The 18,595-nt window shown below is 38.8% G+C and overlaps 1 protein-coding gene and 1 long non-coding RNA gene across 16 annotated transcripts in view; both read left to right on the top strand.

The window, feature by feature from the left end:
• LOC117521115 (muscleblind-like protein 1) overlaps window positions 1-15,852 on the top strand; it is a 120,630-nt gene extending 104,778 nt beyond the window's left edge. For 8 of the 15 annotated variants that reach the window (XM_034182433.1, XM_034182443.1, XM_034182431.1 and 5 more), the window contains 6 exons: window positions 3,130-3,283; window positions 6,872-6,907; window positions 8,143-8,234; window positions 10,330-10,374; window positions 11,060-11,131; window positions 12,220-15,852. In XM_034182433.1, the coding sequence (XP_034038324.1) occupies window positions 3,130-3,283; window positions 6,872-6,907; window positions 8,143-8,234; window positions 10,330-10,374; window positions 11,060-11,116 (384 nt within the window). In that variant the 3' untranslated portion in view covers window positions 11,117-11,131; window positions 12,220-15,852. The remainder of the gene's footprint in view (window positions 1-3,129; window positions 3,284-6,871; window positions 6,908-8,142; window positions 8,235-10,329; window positions 10,375-11,059; window positions 11,132-12,219) is intronic. The other 7 variants (XM_034182435.1, XM_034182440.1, XM_034182436.1 and 4 more) reach the window with 5 other exon arrangements.
• LOC117521118 lies at window positions 1,571-2,819 on the top strand. Its single transcript, XR_004563893.1, has 2 exons — window positions 1,571-1,677; window positions 1,745-2,819. It is a non-coding gene; the product is annotated as an uncharacterized LOC117521118 (long non-coding RNA).
• Window positions 15,853-18,595: the final 2,743 nt, after the last annotated feature.

Below are 18,595 nucleotides of genomic sequence, written 5' to 3'. Positions count from 1 at the left end.
CTTTGTTGTAAAAGCAGTGTTTTAACCAAAGATACTTAGCTATTTTTGTTGTTATTGTTATTGTTGTTGTCGTTGTCTCAATTCTATGTGTGTTTTTCCTCCTGTTAATGTGTCATTACTGCTCGTGATAAAATGACTGTGACGTTCAGATGACATCCAGAACCAAACACTCGTGTTAAAGGGGTCTTGTTATACACCTTAGCTAACTATATTGTATCATGGCTATTATTTAACTACCATGTTTCTTAAAAATATTAAAGTTTGTTTCCACAAATCAAGCATGAGTATTCCTCATGGATCCATGGATGCCCAAGTTTGCATGAGCTGTCCTGCTGCAATTACGATGGTTGTCACGTGGGAGCCACGTAGCACATTTTGGTACTGGATAAGGCACATTTTTATTGGTTAACATAGGTTTGGGCCAATTGTTTACTGCAACATGATCTTCAATAGATGCACATTGATGACATTGCGGCACAAATCATCGACCACAGCTTCATCCAAGTGCAGCCATTTAGGATGACATTCATGTAGATTATTGACTAAAATTGAACTATGTCATCCAAAATAAATATGCCATATCCAGCACCACAATATGGTGCATGGGTCCTTGTATCAATTACTGTAATTGTTGCATTGTGCCAGCCTGGTGCAAACTCAGATATCTGCAGATCCTAAGAAATTCTCATGCCAGTGATGCATTAAAAATAATGAAAAAAAATTTCATGCCTGTTGTTTTAAATAAGCCACTTGCTCATCTCCCGGGCGCCTTATGGCGACTTCTGCTCCTAACTGGCAATTAGGATGGGTTAAATGCAGTAGACACAATTCATTGTGCAGGGAACATGTTCCTTTGTGCATATGACAATAAAATTCTTTTGAATCCTTGAATTATCCCCCAGTCCCTTTTAAGAGGTGGTGTCTCCATCTTCGTCCTATAAAGTGCATGGCCATGGTTGCAGTCCTATTTTTACTACTGCAGTGCTGCACGTGGACATCATCTTGATGGGTGTGCATTCCTGTCCCAGAAATTGTGGCATAAAAGAAGCCCAGAAGAGGAGGCAAGGAGTGTTGAGCCTATTAGCATATCATAACATCTTATTTCTGTGTGCTGAAATTAGTTTTTTATCACTTGATGTTAGATGTAGTTGCTATTTTGTCTCAGAACATGTTGTGGAGCTCAGATGACATGGGTGCATGTCAGCATGTTAAATACATTGTGTCTTTTCATTATCCATAATTATCATCTAGTGGCTTAAGTGCCTTTGTTGTCAATGAAAGATTTTGGTGATGTTGACTTTGTAGATGATGCTAAGTGAGTGTTGTGGATTTGCAAATGTCCTGGATTAACACTATGATCCAGGCTTCCAATAACTTTGTGGACTTGGCCACCATATCTCTGGGCCTTTGACATTGAGAGACACCTGGGTTGAGCTTAACTAATTATGAGGTCACTGGACAGAGGGTTTTTTTTGTGTGTGTGATACTTATACCTTTGCACAAGAATTAAGGCCCAAGTCTTTTCGGTTCTGGAGCAGGAAGTCTTACTGTATGAGTCTGACACTTACAAGATGTCTTTGTTAGTAGGTGTTTTTGGAGGATCCTTGGGTAGTGCTTGAAACACTTTATCTCAAATGAACACCTACTTTGACAAAGATGAAGAGTTTAACGGGCATTGTGAGAGAGCACCAGCTACAACATTTTGCCCATGTGAGGCATTTTATCTGAGCATGATCCAGCACAGGGTTGCCTCAGTGTTGGGGATCCCAACAGCTGGAGAAAACCTCTCCAAGGGGATATCCATGTTTTCCCTGTCTGGGGAAGGGGGTGTTTAGAGATGCGGATACACCAACTTCTTGCCATCCAGGACCCAAAGCAGTTCCATAGTGTAGTGGATGCAGTGGACCATAATTCTCTTCTAGCAATTTCTAGCAAATTCCATGGTTCAAGCATCATTCCATCTATTGGCATCTATGACTTATGTCACATAAGTCTAAAATGGTCTGATCAGGATTTCTTTTGTTTATAGCAGGGGACTCTGCATGCACACTTAAAATTGTGTGTTTTTGAGCGTGTTTAGCTTGAAACCCCAACTGTATTTAACACTTAAAGTTATATTTAAAGAACAAAATCACCATCGCAATACGACCCCCTTTGACATCAAAGAGGATTGCACATGTGTGCGCTGTCATCAGAGTCACAGTGAGTTTGTCACCTATAGTGCATTTAACAAACGCCAGTGAGGGCTGTAAGGAAACCGCTTTAATAATGGTGGCATGGCTTTATGTCTTATATCAAAGTCTATGTGTATCAATCAACTGTGTGCACGTGTACGTTATTAGTGCATGTTGGATGAATAAGGGTGGGGCTAAGAGGAACAGTCTTTAAAATCCTACAGGAGTAACCCTGCCATAACAGATGAATATAGTTCAAATGATGGTTCACTCTGTCAAATCTGGTTGCACATATTCAGAGCTCGAGAGTGGCCTCACGCCAAAATAAAATCCACCGTGTGTGTTATTTTTTATTTTTTTAAATGGTGTAAACACTGACACCAGTAAAGTACATTTCAAGAGCAGTGTCCCCTTTTGGTGTGAGACCATTTTTGGCATTAGTCTTAGAGTGAACCATCACTTAAACATGGCTTACACAGTTTATCATGGAGCTAGCAGTGCAGCCTCCCTTTCTCTGTGCTTCCTACCTGTTCCACCTCTTGTTAGCAGCTTTATTGTTTTTAGTAGTTACTGCTTGCTTATGTCGCATTTATTCAGCCGTAAAAGTTCACATAATATACCATGTTAGCTTCCTGATAAAATAATGAGTATATGAATGCTTGTTAGCTGCTAGACACCATGCTCCTGCTTGTGAAGTATTTGTGTCAGACTGCTGCTTGCTTGCTACTGATGATATGATGAGATTATTGTTGTCGTATACACAAGGATGCTATGATCCAAGTTTGTGCAACACCCTCTAACGTATGTATCTCTTTTTGTTTTCTTTCCCGTTTTTGCCTCTTTCCAACATACCCCCTCTCTGTTTCTCTTTCTCTCTCTTTCTCCCTCTGTCTTTTCGACACGACTCTCTTTCTGTGTCTATCTCTAACTGGCCTCTATCCGTCGGGCTGGACAGGGCATCGCCCCTAGTGTCATGGCTCCGCTGCCTAAGCGAGCCGCCCTGGAGAAGGCCAACGGGGCCTCTGCCGTGTTTAACACGGGCATGCTCCAGTACCAACAGGCCCTGGCCAGCATGCAGTTTCAGCAGCAGGCTGCTTTTCTCCCATCAGGTATGGTTCCAAAACCAATAAGCGCCTACTGCTGTGAGCACCCAGAGGATGCCTGGATCAGTCTAACCCAGTTCCTGCTTGGCTGTGGTTGGGCAGAAGCAGAGTTGTAGATGGTAGTTCAGAGCGGTTTGTTTTTGCAAGGTGCTGAGAATGTGGATTTCCCAATAACCTGTCAAAGTGTTTAAAGTCAAAAACACCAGATTTTACACCATTGAATGCAGCACATGCAGTAATTCTGGTATTAAGGTGTGGATTTTCTTTTCCTGTGTAAAAGCTGTAGACACCTGAGTAACTTTTAGGCAACTTTTGTTTTTTTAATGCATTATGCTTTGGCATTGCATGGCCACTCTGTGTTTAGGTGACTAATTGTTAATACAGTATTAATTGTTAAAGCACTGTACCAGCCATTTTGCATCTTTAAACCCAATTTATCAAATTGTTTGAAGACATACTATAGATGATGATCTCCCTGCCCTGGTAAATTCATGGATCAGACCAGGCAACCAATGCATCCCCACTTCAAGACAAGTAGCCATCTATCTGCCAGGTAAAACATGGGCGTTGGGCAACATGAGAAACTTGGTATTTTCAAGTTGGTGGGGTCCTCAACACTGAGACACCTGCATGCTAACAAAAAAAAAAAAAGGCTAAGGGGATGCCCATGTTTTACCCGGCAGCCCCTTCCCTGGATTGGATTTGTGCTTGGCACTGAGGCATGTACATGCTGGATCAAAGCTTGAGCACAGTGGAATTCCAATTAGAATGTGAAAATGTTTCCTGGTGGTGCATTCACAGGCTGTTCAAGAATTGTGATTTGTTTTGTTTTTTTACTTCGGCAGTGTTAGCCAACACTGACTGGCAAGGCCTTCACATTTCAAAGAAGTATGCTTTGACACATACCAGACAATGTCTGAAACAACACAGATAGCTGCCAGAGTGAGGCAAAGGTACCTAGATTGATGATCTGTCAACTAGGAGGAGGGAGTGTGTGAAGATTTACCAGTAACGCAACAAAGTCCATTTTTTGTTAACTTTGAGAGTATATTTGTCTGAGACAGATGGACAGAAATACTAGCACAATGAGCCTTTCCTCACCACTCCAAAAATGACCCCACAGGCTGTTGATGCAAGCGCCTTAATTATGATTTGTAGGTACTTTGGTAAACATTGCCCTCTAGTGGCCATGGAAAAAGGGCTTCATAACATGAAAACAAAAACCTACCCCGGATCATTTCACATCTCATTCATTCTGTTTTAAAAGCAAACCCTAATTGTAGTCAGCTACCCATGGCTTTAAACCTCATACTTCCTCATCGCAAAGCAAATGCACTAGCCAGCGTACCTTACAGTGCTAACAGAGATGGGTTTACATATAAGAGCACATCAACGAAACAGTATAGTGTGTACACAAAGAAACTTCAAATTATCTCTGAATAATGTGCTATTATGCAGGTACAAAGGAAGAAAGGGCTAGTTCAAAGTAGCTTTAGGGGAGGTGATGGTCTAGTGGTTAAAGCTTTGGGCTTGAGACAAAAGGATCTTCTGTTCAAATCCCAGCCTGTCCGGAAAATCACTAAGGGCCCTTGAGCCCTTAGTGGCCTTAATCCCCCAGTGAGCACCTTGTATGGCAGAACCCTCACTTCGGGGTGAATGTGAGGCATTACTGTAAAGCGCTTTGAGCGTCTGATGCACATGGAAAAGCGCTATATAAATGCAGTCCATTTACCATTTATTTCAAAGTAACTCATGCATCTGTTTTATATTTTGTTCTGTAGAGTTACTCCCCACAAAACACATTTCAGAAATGTTCCTGTGGGTCATATATTTGAGACTATGAATAACTGGAGGGTAGCACAGTGGTTTAGTAATTAGCGCTGTTGCCTCACAGCAAGAAGGTCCAGGGATCGCTTCCCGCCTGGGCCTTTCTGTGTGGGGTTTGCGTGGGTTCTCCCCAGGTTCTCTGGCTTCCTACAACTGACAAAGACATGCAGGTTAGGAGAATTGGAAAATTGACGGTGTGTGTGTGTGTGTCTCAATATGTGGCCCTGAGACAGACTCCACCCCCCCACTCCCCAACCCAAGAGAAAACAGGTATAGAAAATGAATGAGTAATTGGACTGAGCGGCTCATCGATGTGCCGTCTTTGTTCACAGTTATCCTGGAAGATTGCATGAACTGTGGATTGCCAGTTGCGGAGGCGGTCTGTCAGAGCACACATAACCAAATCCATGTCAACATGAATTAATAAGCAGCCTGTAGAATAAAAACACCTCCCAGTTAAATTCGACACTGTGATTGATAACCTGGCCAAAGAACATTTCAAGTATCATCAATTCGATTTGGGAAGAGGATCGGAATAAAGTGAATCCAGTGGCACTCTGGTAGACAGAACACAACTTTTTTAAATGAACTGTCCCACCTGTACATTTTTGAAGGACTACTTTGTGTCCCTAGGGTGAATAAGAAGTCTGCGGGTCACAGAGCTTTCTCTTATCGTGCCCCTGTTCTGTGGAATGATCTCCCTGCATCAGTTAAACAGTGAGATTCTGTGGAGACTTTCAAGTCCAGACTTAGACACACTTATTTTCCCTTTTGTATGGCTAACATACTGTTATAGTTTTATTTTACGCTTTTTACTCTTTTAATTCATTTTATTAGGAAATGGAGCGTGCCGCGGCCTCAAGTTTACCTAAATTCTGGGTCTTTTAGTGAAGGTTAGGGCTAGTGGCCGGCGATCACCTTAGTATTTCTTTTGTTTTTCTTGTTGCTGACAAATTATACTGTATTTCTTGTCTTTCTGATGCCTGTTTAAAGTGCAGCTCCATCCACAGATGGGAGTTGTATTTGTGCTGGAGACCCTCCTGTCCTGTGCGCCAGTAGCGTTTCCTGTATATTTGTTTTGTGAATTGTATTTTTAATTAACTGTCATTTATGTCTGTAGCATGGCCTAAGCAGAGGGTCACCCCTTTGAGTCTGGTCTGCTTGAGGTTTCTTCCTCAGAGGGAGTTTTTCCTTACCACTGTCACTCTGGGGGTTAGTAAGGTTGGACCTTACTTCTGTGAAGCGCCTTGAGCCAACTCTGTTGTGATTTGGCGCTATATATATGAAAATAAATTGAAATTGAATTGAAATTGAAAAAAATTTGTCAGTTTCATAGACTGTATATGTTGGAATGAAAATGCAAAATGGCTGTTTTTTTGTTGTTTGTTTTGTTTTATTTTTTTAGGAGGAGGCTGAATGCCAAAGGCATGAATTAAAAAGCTGGCATTTTTGGGATATTGTTTGTTGTCTACAGATATTTTCTCTGCTATTGCTTGGCTTTGGGTGGGATAAATGGGGCCAGTTTGGTTAATTAATTACATTTGTGTTACACATTATTAGACTTCAAAAGTTAAGATTCAGATTTTGCCAGATTGGCCTTAGTATGAGTCAGCACTTCACTTTTCACCAATCACTGATGACCAAGAGATATTAACCTTTTTTCCCCCCCACCTTATCTCTCTCCTCACTCTAACGAACCTTGTGATGGGCTGTTTTGATTTCTCTTCCTTATCCAATCCACTTCCTGTTGCACTGCATGATGGGCAGGCTCAATATTGTGCATGACACCTGCAGCCAGCGTTGGTAGGTTCCAGCTTTCCTTCTTCCGTTATCTGTAACCGCTAGTATGTGTCATCAGAATTTAACCAGCACCGCTAAAGGGGCAGCCATTTATTTTATGAGCCACCCAATGAAATTTGTGTTACAGAAACCTTCTGTCATGGTTTTTTTATTTGTATAATTTTGTTTGGCTTTTTTGTTTTGTTTTTGTCTTTTATCCAAAATTTTGGGTGCTGGTCAGAGTCTGTTTTTTTTTATATATATACAGTACAAAGACACATTGTGTAATTGGATGCATTAAGGCCATTTTTTACTTGTATGCTGCTGAATGTCTGCATTGTCTTGAAACACATGTCGCGAGGTTTGCGTAGCTGATTGCATTTCCACTTCAGTGGCTGCGAAATGCAGATTTCAGGAAAGGTAGACGCCCAAAGTGGAAATAGTTTGTCAGCCTAATACAAGCAGTAGTACCCCCAGTGGCCACCAGGGCGCTGTGACTAGCAACACACCTTCGTGTATTGTATGCAATTTGAAAACTGGCAAAATTATTTTTACTTTTTGTTTTGTTTTTAGCTCTTGAATTTTCTGCCTCCTTCTTTTAAACATGTTTAGGGTTAGGGTTATGATCAGAATGAGGGTTTGGGTAAAAACGCATTGTATAATTCTCGTCTGCATCGGATGAAGGCCACACAGATTTGCAGCAGCACAGAAGTAAAACCCGACCATACCGAACAAGACAACATATTGTGATAGAAAATGCAGTTATTGTTCATGTTTAATTGTTTGGATTGTTAATTTCACTGTTTTCTCTGTCTATATTGCTTGACCACTCTCATTTTTCATGCTTCTTCTCAACTTGGCTTGTGGCTGATCTAACCTGACACCTCCCTGAAACCCATCATTTAAAAAAAAAAAAAAGATAATAATGAGGGAGTTCAATTATAACGTCCCCCTTATCTCCTCTGACTTAAACATTTTTATTTATCCGTTATTTGTCATTTGAAGACGCTTTGCTCAAAGTACAGCATCGGAGATTTCATTGTTCATACACACGGGTGTAGCTGTAGCTCTCCGTGCTACAACTACGCTCGTGTCACGCCAAGTCTTCACGGGTCAGCAGAGGGTACAAAGGGCAGCAGTTAAATCGAATCCCTCTCTGAAGCCCTCTCTCTTTCCGCTTCCCCATTTGCCTGGTGTGTATATGGCTACACTGCTCCTCTGTGTGTATATTTGCTTACATGATTTTCCCTCCAAAAAAGTTCCCATGATGCATGGTGGTACTCCAGCCACTGTGTCTGCAGCCACCACATCTGCCACAAGCGTTCCCTTCGCAACTGCCTCCACCAATCAGGTTCGCACCTCTACCTCCTTGATTTCATCTATCTATCTATCTATCTATCTATCTATCTATCTATCTATCTATCTATCTATCTATCTATCTATCTATCTATCTATCTATCTATCTATCTATCTATCTATCTATCTATCTATCTATCTGTGTGTGTGTGTGCACACATGGGGATGCTTGTGTCATAGAGCTGGGGATGGGTTGGGGAAATGTTAGTACTCCCTCTTGTTGGCCTACACAATTGTCCAACATGCTATCATTTGTGCACATGTCATTAGATTTATATCCATTTAAGCTATAACCACAATATTGCAGATTCTTATGTTTCTTGGCGTTTCTGTCTGTCTTAAGCAGCTCTTACATCTGGCCCAGTTTGGCGCCTGTTTTGACTCAGTTGAAGGTCGTGCATGCTACTCAGCATACATCACAAATCAAGAAAATATTATTTTTTGAGAGCTCAGCTGTACATCCACACAGTAAATTTTGCTGAGTAAAATATACTCTGCCTAGATAACATTTGGTGTCCGTCCAATAGAATCAAATATACTCTGTTATACAGTGAAATCAGCTTTACCGTCTTGTCAAATCAAGTGTTTCTACTCCAGTAAGAGTTGATTTTACACTGTGATAGAGTGTATTTAGCACTGTGATACAGTATATTTAACTCTATTTGGACTGGGACCAAATGTTATCCCAGCAGAGTACATTTTTCTCTGCAAAATTTACTGTGAAGCCTCTTAAGCCGACGGTGTGGCCTTGATACTCCTCGGTGTCAAATTTTCACATCGAGGACCAAAGATTTACCCTAAGATCAGTTAGTCAAGAGTTGAGGATGAGGTGTACCTCAGTTCACCTGAAGTTATCATATTTTTCAGAGTATAAATTGCACCAGAGTATAAGACACCCCTGTAAAAAAAACTAAACAAAAAGCCTCTTTAACAGGAAAAAAAACAAAACATATATAATCACTCTGGAGTGTAAGTTGCACTTGTTTTGTGTATTATCAGCTCTTTAATTTGGCATTTTTGTGCATTGTCTTGGTGCTCTTAATGTTGCCATTTAGTATTTTAATATTGGAGTTCATTTTGTTTAGTGCTTTGATTCCTGGAAAAGCCCTATATAAATAGTTATTATTTTCGGTATATAAGTCATAATTACGTACCAGAGTTGCACTGGAGTATAGGTTGCAAGAACTCCAAAACTACAAAAAAAAAAAAAAACTTCAATTTATACTCCAGAAAATACAATACACTGATTTGAACCGGGTCTGACAGGCCTGTCCTGAATTGAGCGTGGGAAGGGCCTAACTACCTGGACGTCCATCAGGTCAGGTATGGGAACATGGTATCACCCATTGCTGCTTCCATCACACTATCGACCTGGCCTTCTATGCAGACAACCGGTCTGTTCCTAACTCTCTAAAGTAAAATATCTCTCTGTCACAGTCAGGTGAAACATGGATGACTCTTGGCCTTCTCCAACTGTTGGGGTCCTTAAAACTGAGGCACCTGTGTGCTGGATCATTCATTAATTCTCTGGGCAAGAGGCATGGAACTGTCCCAATAAACTGAGAGAGTATCAAAGGTTTATTGCAGGGCCAACACATAAAGACAGACACATTCACACTGTCTCACCTACGGTCAAATTAAAGTTCCCTAACCTGCATGTCTTTAGAAGTGGGAGAAGGCCAGAGCACCTGGAGGGAACCCACTCAAACAGGGTAGGAGCATGCAAACTCCACCAGAAAAAACACCAATCTTAGTCTCCTCAGGTAACCCATCATTTGACACAAAGTCATTCCAGTGATACCCCAAGATCCTCTGAAGAAAGTCCACCAAGCACTGGAAAAAAAAAGACTTTCCCCGACTTTTATTGAGTAGTGTGCCTGCTCAGGAGGACTCAGCACAGAATGCAGCTAGGTGAGAGCTGCTTTGGGAAATCAACCAAAGTGCAGCAGGTTGTAGCTCGGTCCATTATGATGTGAAATGTCGCCAAACTCAACCAGGTGTAAGAGCAGCTTTACTGAAGTAGCACACTGTATTTGAATTTAATGTTTGTCCTCGTTGTAATCTCAATTTTTGTCCTTTCCCATTTTGAGGACTCTTCCTTATCAAAGTTGACTACCAACGAATACATGCAATTGGTATGTATGAGGTAGTTATTTTTTCCCCTTCGCCATTTTTACAGCCATTCGCACAGCTTGTGCAAAAGTTGCTATCTGTGCTTTTTGGTGCTTGGCTTTTTTCTTTTTTTTTCTTCTTTTTTTTTAATGCTGCTGCTTCCAGCTTGTAAAGCAAAGCTTTACCATGTTTCTGGTCTTCAAAAGCTGGACATTATTATTTAAGAACTATTTAAGTCTAAAACAAATGATTTGAAACATTGTGATTTCAAAGCAGCTTGCTGCAGTGTACAGTATATGCTACTCATTTAGTTACAGAAGAGGTATGATGAATCTTTAGCAACAGTTTTCTGCTTTTTTCCACTGAGGTGTGCAGGTCAACAACATGGAGGACTTTGCATGGGGGAGCCCCCTCACTGATAGTTTCCGTCTTTACCCCTCATCTCTCCCTTCCCATCCATCTTCCTGTCTTCTTCCCTGTTGTCTAGACGTGTGTTGATTCTTATTGACATACATGACCTGTAGTTTTGACAAAGAATTGTGCCACAGCCGGAGCCAGATTCTTCTCTTGTCAACTGTGTCCTTATTGTCCGTCAACTTAAATTGAAAGGATGCGGTTAAAATGTTTTAATATTCATCAAATAACATCTGCTTAAAGCATTTTTGACATGGTATGCTTCATTTTGTGTTACTTTTTTTTAACTTTCAGATTCCAATAATATCTGCAGATCATCTGAGTAGTCACAAGTACTTGACTCAAATGTAGTTCCTCTCAAGAACAGTAAGTTCCTGTTTCAGTCCTTGCACTGTCTTTACTTAGTATGAAGTTTGCAACTTTGTAGTAAATAGTCCAAAGTTTAGTCCCCTTAAGTGGTAACAATTACTTACCACTTAAGGGGACTAAACAACACTTCTAGCATCAGTATACTATGACCTACACGCAAATTTATGTTGACCATTCCAGAGTGGTAATACACAAGGGTAGGGTGACCAGCTGTCCCACTTTGTGCCCCAAATTGTGATGGTTTCCGGTGTTGTTATTGACAGTCAAGCTTCAGTTTTGAAATGCATTTTTAAAACTAATAACAACGCCAGAAACCATCACAATTTTGGGCACGAAGTGGGACTGCTGGTCACCCTACACAGGGGTCAACATATAAAATGTTGCAATCATTGAAAGGTGTACCACATTATTTGTTTGATCATACAGATTCCAAAACATATAGTTTGGACTATCTATGAGTGAATGTTACGGCTTTATGGTGTAAAAACAGCAAAAAATGGTGATGAAGGTCAATTTCAGTTTGTACAGAGATCAGATGTTATATTTGCTCCAATTTGGGCAAAAAGTCATTCAAATCACTGGTTGAGATAACAAGATTAATAAATGGATTATTGTTGACCGAGTTGAATATTTATAGTCTCTAACGTAATGGTCAAAGAAGGTCAACATTCACTGGAGTCTGTGACATATGTTACCCTGTAACGTGATAACTAAGCATGACAGATGGTCAAACAATTCCTTTTTGAAACCATATTTGCCCAGGATCAGCTCTGAGGCCCATTGATGCCAGGGCTATCCTGGGATTCTGTAGCGTGAAATGAGTCTGCAATTCCTCCTCCTTACTAACTTTTACTGGTGGCCCATATCATAAAGTAGTGACAGACGTTTTAGGCTCCAGTTATCAATCACCACTCACAATTTAAGTTTTGTTTCTCAATTTTTCATTCACATTAGTTTATACAAATTGCATATTGCCTCAGTGTTTTTTCAACAGAGAAAACAAACCAAAAAAAAAAAGAAATGCAATCCTTTTATGTAGTGCTTCAGTTTCTGTTTTCTCATGAAGCACCAACTTTGTCTTACAGATCAAATGAATGTGTGCTGGCACCGTCCAAGCCAAAAGAGTTCAGCCTTTACGTACATAACCTTCAGAATGTCAAGCAGTGGGGCGAGGAGGGTCCGCCATCTCTTCCATCATGTCCACCATGATGGTCTCATAACACGTGTGAGCATCAAGGGTGCAACATATGATCTGTGCCATTCTCCCACATATCAATGTCAAGAAGAATTCGGTGTCAAATTCAACATCGAGCCAAGAGAAGAGTCGATCTTGGTGCCAGGGTTTGGTGCGTCTCTTCCTCTGTGGAAACGTTCACATTACACCTCTATCTGACTAAATGAGAGCACTCTGTTCTAATTATCTTTACTACACAGAAGGTCAACACCATGGTTGCAAAAAGCAACACGCAGTGCTGGTACGTTAGTAGACCAAGACTTTTCTTTCCTTTTTTTTAACCTGTCACTGTTTTTATTTGTTTCTTTCTTTTTAATTGATAGCCATATTTCATCGTTTACAAGTGAAATGCAAACATGCACCTTGAATTTGAATCAAAACCTGAAAGGCACAATAACAGGAATATTATTTGCCAAAATAATTAGGCATGTACAGTATTGTGTTTTTACGGCTACTATTGTAACTAGGTGTTGAAATGAGGGTCTTGGACATATGAATGTTCTGGGTAAACCAACATACCTGTGTACCTTGAAAGCACAGCCAGGCTAGCTTCTCTCACCTTGACATGTGCCATCAAGGCCATACAGCTAAAAAACCAGAGTGTTATCTCAGCAGTGTTATTTGTTTACTGAAGGTTTAAAAAAAAAAGATTTTGTATGGCTCTTTTTGTATTGTTTTGTTGTCAGAATCTTCATTGTGAGTGTTTGTTTTTAAACCGTTATTCATTTTGCTAATCAGATTTAGAAGTGGGATTCTTAACCTTTTTTTAAGTCAAAGGGTTTTTTTTTTGTTTGTTTTGTTTTTTTTGTTTGTTTTTTAGAGTTTCTTATACCTCTTTTGCCTAGAGAAAGTGTTATTTCTGTCAATTGGGACTAAGCTGTTGCTTAAATCCTCTGAGACTAAATAACTCAAGAGGTCAACATCATGTTTTAAAGAGGCTTGAAAACTGTGTCCAGCCACAAGTTGATGGGGTTTAAAACCAAAGACCTGAAGGTCTATTAGGTTATTTTCAAACCACACGTGCACTTGAATCTCATCAGCCTGCTTTGAATTCACAACCCATCCTGTGTGGACTCTTTGTTTTGAGGAAATGCAACACCTTACCGGTTTAACTCGTATTTCCAGGCAGAGCGTGAAGATTCTCTTTCATTTTCAGATAGAAACCAAAGCACATTTTTATCTCAAAATCATCATCATAAAGAGTTACAGAAGCATCTCTCCACAGCAATTAAGGAAACATGTTTTATCATTCATTCTACTGTCAATTTTAAGATCACTTCTTTTTTTTTCCTGTTTTCACAGAGGTGTGTAGTGTGTCTTTACCGATAATGTAATGTACCTAACAAAGCCTTAGGATTATAATTAATGGGTCCCAACCAAATCAAATGTACTTTCAATCACCATGCAGGTAAAGAACACCAATGATGTTTTATAGGTCTCTCACATGACGCTTATGTTTATTTTGTCATTTTTGTTTTTCTATGTAAAAGTAACAATTACTCTTAAAAATTTCATTGAATTTATGTGTTATGTACTACTTAAGGATTTGAATCTATTTGAGGTATGTAGTTGTAGATTTTTCTTTGTTTGCCTTACTATATATTACTTGACAACATTGATATAGCCGTTGTAGATTTTGAGGTAGTTTGACATTCATAACTTTTTCAAACCATATAAATGAAAATGTGTTGAGTAAATTTTAAATATTCATTCATATAGCTGGATGTCTTTTTCAGTTCATGTTACATCATTAATTTTGTTGGTGAAAGTTTTTTTTTAACACGAGGAATGAGCTCAGTTAATTTGCTGCAACAGGCAGCATCTCGGAGTAGACAAAAAAAAGTTTTTGTTTTTTTTTCCATTTTGAATTTTCTTTGTAGCGTGTCAAGATCATGTTTGAAAGTTGGAAACAGAAATTGTCCATGTTTTAGATTAAAAAAATTGTTTTCTACTGTATCTGTTTCAAAAATATATATATGTACTTTTTGTTTGAATATTTCTTAAGTTTGCCCTGAATGTCAGGCCAAAATGAGCATTGAGATTGACGGGTTCTTTGGATGTCAGGTGGATCGTGAGATTAAGGCGAAAGCAAAGACTTTACAAAGGGGTAATGTCATTAATGCTGCAGATAATGAGTTCTAACCTAAGGGACGAAGGTTGATCTTTTGCACTTCTGTATATAGTCAAATGAACAGAGAAAAACGTGTATCATATTGAGATATTATTTTGAATAAAAAAGATCTATAATTATAAGGAATTTTGTTAGATTAATTTAAATTCTTAAATTAGAAGACCAGCTTAAAAAATTGCTTGCAAAGAAGGGCACTAGTTTCTTGGCCAATGCATTTGGAGAAAGCTATGCGCTTTTGTCTTATTTTATCAGTGGCTAGTATAGCCAGGGAATGTTTTAGGTGAATAAGTATCCCCATGTCATGCTAACTCACACCTCTGTTGTAGAAATACACCCATGATGTTTTCTTGTTGGACTTGGTTATGCAGCATTGCTGCACTCGTGGTTCATTTAATACATGGAATTATCAGTCTGTATTCTATTATAATTTGATTTGACTGCATGTAAAAGTAAACAAAAGAAATTCCATAGCTATATAAGGAAAGATACATTCAAAATACAAAATACACAATAATATTTGTTTTAAACGAGAGTATACATACAGTAGATAACATCCACAATGGGAAGCTTTTTAAAAGTATTTCAAAAGTCATCTTGTGTGAGAAAATATTTTCCAAACAAATAATGTTATTTAAAGAATAATTAAAAAAAAAAAATATTAGCACTCATGTACCCCAGATACGTTGTCATCAATCAATCAATCAATTTTTTTATATAGCGCCAAATCACAACAAACAGTTGCCCCAAGGCGCTTTATATTGTAAGGCAAGGCCATACAATAATTATGTAAAACCCCAACGGTCAAAACGACCCCCTGTGAGCAAGCACTTGGCTACAGTGGGAAGGAAAAACTCCCTTTTAACAGGAAGAAACCTCCAGCAGAACCATAGCCACCATAGTCATAGCCACAGAATTACAGTCGACACTGATTCACAGGAAATTCTTCCTGCTTTCATATAGCTGTGCGCTCAGCAGGCGAAGGCTTGCAACACCAAATGTGTATATTTGGCAAATTATTCTTCAAAGTGAATGTAAACAGTTGTTGGTCTGTAGGTCAGTGCGGGTCTGACCTGAGGCCGCTGTATAGTCGCTATCGAACCAAAGCTCCGTTTTCTGCAAACAGTCTCTTGACTTGAACTGAGGTTTCACTTCCCTGCTGGGCGCACATGTGCGCTTTGACTGCTTTTTACTTGTAAGTGCAGCCACCGATTATTGTATTTGCTAACAGTTGCCACACAATAATGTACTATTCTGTCGTCAGATTTGTTTATGCACATTTTAATGTTGCCATAAATGACTCTTGCTGTATGGATGAAAATAAATCTGAATAAACTATATGATTTGCTCATGCTACATTTATGTTGTCATTGAGTCTGTGTGGATTATATCTACATGAGTATATTAATATTTATATTTAACATTTTTGAATAAAATTTTTTTGGAGACATTATTGGTCCTAAAAACAATCAAGCTTGTGATTGTGTAATTTTTTAACCTACAGTGGGGACAATCTGATAATTTATGTTGTCTTCAGAATGTCTACGGCACTTTAAATGTGGAGCAGCTCCACAGGGAGCGATGTGGGGCAGATGTGGGAGGTTACAGCGGATGTGCTCATCGGGATTTTGATGTCACTAAAAGCATTATCTGGGTCATTTTTTTGCTCATTGGAGTTTATAAATACTCATAATCTATTGCAAAGGAACCCAGAATATTTTAATGATATTTTGGGTCTCATTTAAGCTTTTTTTTTTCTGTCTTCAGGTTTGAAGTTGCTTTTGCACAAATAAGGTCTTACAGAGAAGTTAGCATAATTACAAGCATGATTGGAACCTGTCACCTTGTTAACACTGATTAACAAGTGTTCTGTTTTTGTATATTATAATTTTGATTCATGCATGTTGTATGTACACAACTACCAAATAAATTCAATGATTTTAATGGGGAGGTGATGGTCTAGTGGTTAAGGTGTTGGGCTTAAGACCAGAAGGTCCTTGGTTCAAATCCCAGCCTGACTGGAAAATCACTAAGGGCCATTGGGCAAGGTCTTTAATCCCCTATTGCTCCCGGTGTGTAGTGAGCACCTTGTATGGCAGCACCCTCACATCGGGGTGAATGTGAGGCATTATTTGTAAAGCTCTTTGTGCAGCTTGGTTATAATTTCCATAAAAAAATGTTCATTTTGTGATAAAAGCATGGAATTTGGCACACATATTCTAAATCAACTAATGTTTATTTTCAGATATGGACCCATCCTTAAGCTGACCTCTAATGAGCTACAGGGGTCAATAAAGAATTACACAGGGGTCAAAATATAAAAATGTTCCAATCATATTTAGAACTATATCACATTATTTATCTGAATATAAATATTACCAAACGGCATAGGTTGGACTATCTATGACTGAATGTTATGGCGTTATGAGGCAAAAACAGCAAGAATGGTAACAAAGGTCAGTTTCAGTTTGTACAGGGCTCAAAAGTTAAAGTTGTTCCAATTATTGTAAAACATGATGCAAATTATTGGTTGAATTAATAGGGTTTCAAAAAGGAATAGTTTGCACCATGTGTCATGTTTAGTTATCATGTTACAGGGTAACATATGTCACATGTCATAGAATCCAATGGACGTTGACATTGTTTGACCTTTACCTTGCAGACAAAGCATTCAACACAGTCAAAAGTATTCCATTTATTAATTCTATTAGTTCAACCAATAAATTTGCACCACTCTTTAACAAAAGTGGAGCAACTTTAACTTTTGACCCCTGTACAAACTGAAATTGACCTTTATCACCATTTCTGCTCTTTTTTTACCCTATAACTCCAAAGAATTCACTCACAGATAGTCCAAACTATACCTTTTTGAAATCTATGATCAGACAAATAATTTGGAATAACTTCCAATACGATTGGAGCATTTTTAAATTTTGACCCCTGTACAAACTGAAATTGACCTTTATCACCATGAATGTTTTAACATTCAGTCATATTCAGATAGTCCAAACTGTACTTTTCTGGAATCTTTGTGATCAGACACATAATGTGGTATAGCTTTCAATATGACTGGAACTTTTTTTTTTTTATTTTGACCCCTGTACAAACTGAAATTGACCTTTCTCACCATTCCTGCTCTTTTTTTTTCTTTTCTTTTTTTTTTTACCTCATAACTCCATAGAATTCACTCACATATAGTCCAAACTATACCTTTTTGAAATCTTTATGATCGGACAAATAATTTGGGATAACTTTCAATACAATTGGAGCATTTTTTTTTTATTTTGACCCATGTACAAACTGAAATTGACCTTTCTCACCATTCCTGCTTTTTTTTTTTACCCCATAACGCCATAGAATTCACTCACAGATAGTCCAAACTATACCTTTTTGAAATCTTTATGATCAAACAAATAATTTGGAATAACTTCCAGCACGATTGGAGCATTTTTAAATTTTGACCCTTGTACAAACTGAAATTGAACTTTGCCACCATTTCTGCTCTTTTTTTTACCCCATAATTCCATAGAATTCACTCAGAGATAGTCCAAACTGTACCTTTTTGAAATCTTTATGATCGGACAAATAATTTGGAATAACTTTCAATACGATTGGAGCATTTTTAAATTTTGACCCTTGTACAAACTGAAATTGACCTTTATCACCATTAATGTTTTAACATTCAGTTACAGATAGTCCAAACTATACCTTTCTGGAATTTTTGTGATCAGACACATAATGTGGTATAGCTTTCAATATGATTGGAACATTTTTTTTTTTATTTTTTTTTTGAGCCCTGTGCAATACTTCAGTTGACCCCCTTGAAAATTCACGTGGCTACTGGGGCTCTTTTTTTAATAAAGAGTAATGTATTTGTGGCAGATTCGGTGCTGGTATCACCATGTGAAGGATTGTTGCAGTTATCTGCTGCACTAAAAGCTCAAAATGAAAAGCCTTCTCCTTGTGATCTGTGACAGTGAACTGCCAGTTAGGGGTCAGAGGTCACGCGGCGTTTGGTCACGTGGTGGCTGTTTCTCTCTCTTCCTCTCCTCCGGGTGTGTGGGCGCCTTTAAGAAAACAGGAGCTGTTTTGTTTTTTG

The sequence above is a fragment of the Thalassophryne amazonica genome, chromosome 12 (assembly GCF_902500255.1).
Source record: "Thalassophryne amazonica chromosome 12, fThaAma1.1, whole genome shotgun sequence".
Classification (NCBI taxonomy): domain Eukaryota; kingdom Metazoa; phylum Chordata; class Actinopteri; order Batrachoidiformes; family Batrachoididae; genus Thalassophryne; species Thalassophryne amazonica.
Note: the sequence above shows the minus strand (reverse complement) of the source record. Positions and strands in the feature narration are given on the sequence as shown.